This window comes from Zalophus californianus, chromosome 11 (assembly GCF_009762305.2).
Source record: "Zalophus californianus isolate mZalCal1 chromosome 11, mZalCal1.pri.v2, whole genome shotgun sequence".
NCBI lineage: Eukaryota > Metazoa > Chordata > Mammalia > Carnivora > Otariidae > Zalophus > Zalophus californianus.
In genome coordinates this window covers 64,255,276-64,258,995 of record NC_045605.1, presented here as the reverse complement: position 1 = coordinate 64,258,995, position 3,720 = coordinate 64,255,276, and the positions used below count along the sequence as shown (strand labels likewise).

At 49.3% G+C, this 3,720-nt stretch overlaps 1 protein-coding gene and 2 non-coding genes across 3 annotated transcripts; all 3 read right to left on the bottom strand.

Moving 5' to 3' along the window:
• On the bottom strand, positions 1-3,410 carry RPL27A (ribosomal protein L27a). The gene is made up of 5 exons (XM_027579029.2): positions 3,361-3,410; positions 2,914-2,977; positions 2,411-2,486; positions 1,363-1,537; positions 1-180 (listed from the first exon to the last, which is right to left on the bottom strand). Exons 1-5 carry the CDS (start codon positions 3,361-3,363, stop codon positions 52-54), a joined length of 447 nt encoding a protein of 148 aa, XP_027434830.1. The 5' UTR covers positions 3,364-3,410; the 3' UTR covers positions 1-51.
• Positions 306-436, bottom strand: LOC113915604. The gene has a single exon (XR_003517751.1). It is a non-coding gene; the product is annotated as a small nucleolar RNA SNORA3/SNORA45 family (small nucleolar RNA).
• On the bottom strand, positions 2,115-2,245 carry LOC113915605. The gene has a single exon (XR_003517752.1). It is a non-coding gene; the product is annotated as a small nucleolar RNA SNORA3/SNORA45 family (small nucleolar RNA).
• Positions 3,411-3,720: the final 310 nt, after the last annotated feature.

Here is a 3,720-nt window from a genome sequence, read left to right as displayed (position 1 = left end):
CAGAAGAGAAAAGCACTTGTTAGCATTTAATGAACGCCCTCAAATGTGGCTTCAAGCTACTAGAACGCAGGCGCCCCCGACACCCTTAATCTTCTCCTCTGCTCTTCTACTGAAGAATTTGGCCTTCACGATGACAGGCTGTTTTGGGAGTTTTCCCTTTCCCAAAACTTTGTAGTAGCCCTAGAGTAATAGAAAAAAAAAAAAAAAAACCAAAAAAACAAACTTTAATACACACCACAGCAGATACCAACTCCCTGGTATGAAGAAAGATGCCTGCCAGTCTACACCATCTAGGAGCTGGGAGGGCATGTTTCTGATCTGGGCACTACCGGGGGCACTGACTGCCCTCGCCAGTGAATCAAGACCAGCAGATGCTCTCTGAGGACTCTAGCACACCAGGACAAGAGATGTGTCAGGATGTGACTCTAGCCTCAAGCAAAGCACACCCACCCTATTCAATTACCACGTGATAAGCAGAAAGACAGACCACATTCCCAGCAATGTTCCAAGAAGGGCCTCACCATCAAAATTGCTCAAGGACTGTTAAGTAGGACGGGAAAAGGGATTTAAAACTTAACCAAAAGCCCCTTTAGGGTTTAGACTACCTCCACACCCATGGGAGGTAAAACTGACACAAGGACTCCAAAAAACATACAAAAATGCTTTGTCGGGACGGCTGGGTGGCTCAGTAGGTTGGGCGTCTGCCTTCGGCTCAGGTCATGATCCCAGGGTCCTGGGATAGAGCCCCGCATCGGGCTCCCTGCTCAGTGTGGGGAGCTGCTTCTCCCTCTGCCTCTCATGAATAAACAAATAAAATCTATATTTAAAAAAAAATGTTTTGTCATCATTGTTTTGAGGTGTGCGGAAATCTCTTTCAGATAATGCAGATCCATAACCACCAAACATCTTAGGATTTTATTCTGTAAGGGACAGAAATGGCCAGGAGCCATGCCTCCCGTAAGCAGGGTTGTGTAAGAGGGACCAGAGCCAGCTGAGGGGAGATACTGCCAAAAGCTTAGGCCAGAAATGCAAACCTGTACAAATCAGGGCAGAAACTGTGGGGATGGGTTACTGACTGGGAAACATTCAAGAACTAACAAAGTAACTGAATGAATGAGGGAATGGAAAGATTCTTCTTCTTCAAATATTTTGCATGAATTACAACTAAACTAGAGTTCAATTCTTGTGTTACCTCTGGAAATGCTATCAAAAGATGGAGTAGTCTAAGTGGGTAATCTAGGTAGGTAGGTAGGTAGTCTAGTAGGTAACTGGGTAGAAATTCCAGGTAGGAGATCAAATACATTAGATTATCCAGAATTCTGAGGCATGGACCACATAGTCAACAAATATTCCTTCACTCACCGATCGCACCACATCAATGATAGGAGCAGCTCCAGTCTTGTTTTTGGCAGCATTTACCCGTGTCTGCTCACTGACCAAGGTCCACAGTTTATCAAGGTTGACAGTTGGGCAGAAGCTCTGGTTCCTCTTTAAGTGGTAATGTCTCATACCAACTTTTCCAAAGTATCCTGGGTGACTAGGAAGAGAAGGGCAATCGCGTTCATAACCTGACTCCAATTAAGAAGTGTATCATCTTCATAGTTCATCTCTCCCAGTTATAGTGTAAATTGTTCACTGGTGTACAACAGTGACATAGCAGGTATTCCATTCATTGTTGAACTAATTGAAAAAAAAAAAAAAAAAGCCACCGAAGACGTTCAGGAGTAGGAGACTAGCCTTATTTCATGGAATCAGAAGTCAGCGAAGTAGTCAAGAGACATGGGGCACCTGGGTGGCTCAGATGTTTAAGCATCTGCCTTTGGCTCAGGTCATGATCCCAGGGTCCTGGGATCAAGTCCCATATCGGGCTCCCGGCTCAGTGGGAAGCCTGCTTCTCCCGCTCCCTCTGCGGATTCCTCTGCCACTCCCCGTACTAATGCGCTCTCTCCCTCTAATAAATCATATCTTAAAAAAAAAGTCAAAGACAATGCCAAGACCAGAGGTCTTCCAGATCACTTGACAGCATTTTATGGAAATTCTACACATTCTTGTAAGAGAGATTTTTCTAAGCAAATTTGGGGGCATAAGTCAATCTAGCAGGTGCATAGTTAATTTGATGTCACTAACCCGGTGACTGACTATGCCATGAGGGTCACAGCCAGTGAATAAGGTCAGCAATTACTCTTCGAGGACTCTAGCACACTAAGGCAATAAGCTGATACCCAAGCGTGACTCTAGCCTCGATGACAAGTTCTCAGTTCACATCAAACGTTAACTTCGTAAAACCCAGCAACACAAGGTTTTTCAGTGTTAAGAGGCTTTCTTCCCACTGAAGGTGTCCTGAGCCAGCCCTCTGCCCCTAACTCCAAACTGTCAGTGCCAGTATAAGTATACGCCAAGAAACACTCACTATTTGTCGAAGTTGATCCTGTGGTGATGCATGCCACCAGCATTACCCCGGCCTCCTGGGTGCTTCCGGTGCTTGCCTGCAAGAATACAAAGCTACATGGCTAACGTAGCCTTCTCCAGCTTCTCCATTCTCCTTTTCCCACAATTCTGCGTATTTCTTACCTTGTTCCCAGTCTACAATTCCTCTTTAACCACTGCTATTCCCTCAAGTTTCCGGGTGAAACATCTCTTTGTAATGTTCCACATCACAACATTATCTACAGTACTCCATGCCTTCGACAAATTAACTTTGCCCCAATCAAATTTCCTCCCCCCAATTGATGTGAAATTCTCTTAAAATGGAGTAGAGAATTCCAAGAGAAAAAAATAATCAACCGCTAACAGTCAAATTCAATCCGACTGACCGCACAAAGCGAACCCACTTCTACCCTACCCACTTCCCGGCTAGGTAAGCACCCGGCGGGGAGAGCTCAAAGCCGACCAAGATGGGATGCCGGCACTTACCGATGCGGCCGTGGCCGTGGCTCACGTGGCCCCGAAGTTTCCGGGTCTTCCTCAGTCTGGATGGCTGTATGGAAAAAGGTGCTTGGTGATAAGGCCAAAGGGAGGTGGGACAGAATGCGAATTTGACCGTCTGCGAAGGGTCTGTAGGCTCGGTGGGGGGGTCAAGGATCTGCTTCGGGTCACATTCAGCAAAGGTGATGTTACGGACTGGCCCAGGGCCACGCGGCCTCATCAGGGCGGCGCCCAAGCGCGCTGAGCCCGCGTGTCTCAGAGATCCGAACTCCGGGCAGAACACGCGGCCCCAGACTATGGGGCCCATGCCGGCCACCCTGCCCTGAGGCTCGCCATGCGCGGCCTGGAAAGCCGGGCCAAGATCGGGGGTGCAACGCGAGTAAGGCTCGCGGCCTGCACAACCAACGAATCGGACGCACAAAACAAACCACCTACCATGTCGGCAGCTCAGACGGAAAAGGGAGGCCTTTGCGAAATCTCGCGAGGTACCGATAACGGGGGCGGAGCCAACAAGATTCACTTCCGGCCGGGAGGCCGGGCCTAGGGCGGGGTTTCTTGAGTCTCGCAGGTCTCGCGGGTCTCGCTGGTCTCGCGTGGCTGCAAGCCCGGCCCTCCGCCTTTTTTTGTGGGATGTCTTGTTTTTACCGGTGGCGGTGGCGGTTGGGATACTCTGTCCGCGTAGTCCTCGTTCCCTCAGGCTCAGAGGCTGAAAGCTGTCGCGGAATCCGCGGCTTGGGGCGCTGTGTGGTGCACGCCGCCGCGGCGCTTTGGCCCTGGAACCCGCTTAGGCCATCG

What these genes read in the sequence shown, in the direction of transcription:
- RPL27A (XM_027579029.2), bottom strand. An exon ending in CCACGGCCACGGCCGCATCG is followed by an intron (nt 2,487 to 2,913) that starts GTAAGTGCCGGC and finishes GTATTCTTGCAG; the next exon opens with GCAAGCACCGGAAGCACCCA. An exon ending in AGGATCAACTTCGACAAATA is followed by an intron (nt 1,538 to 2,410) that starts GTGAGTGTTTCT and finishes TTCTCTTCCTAG; the next exon opens with TCACCCAGGATACTTTGGAA.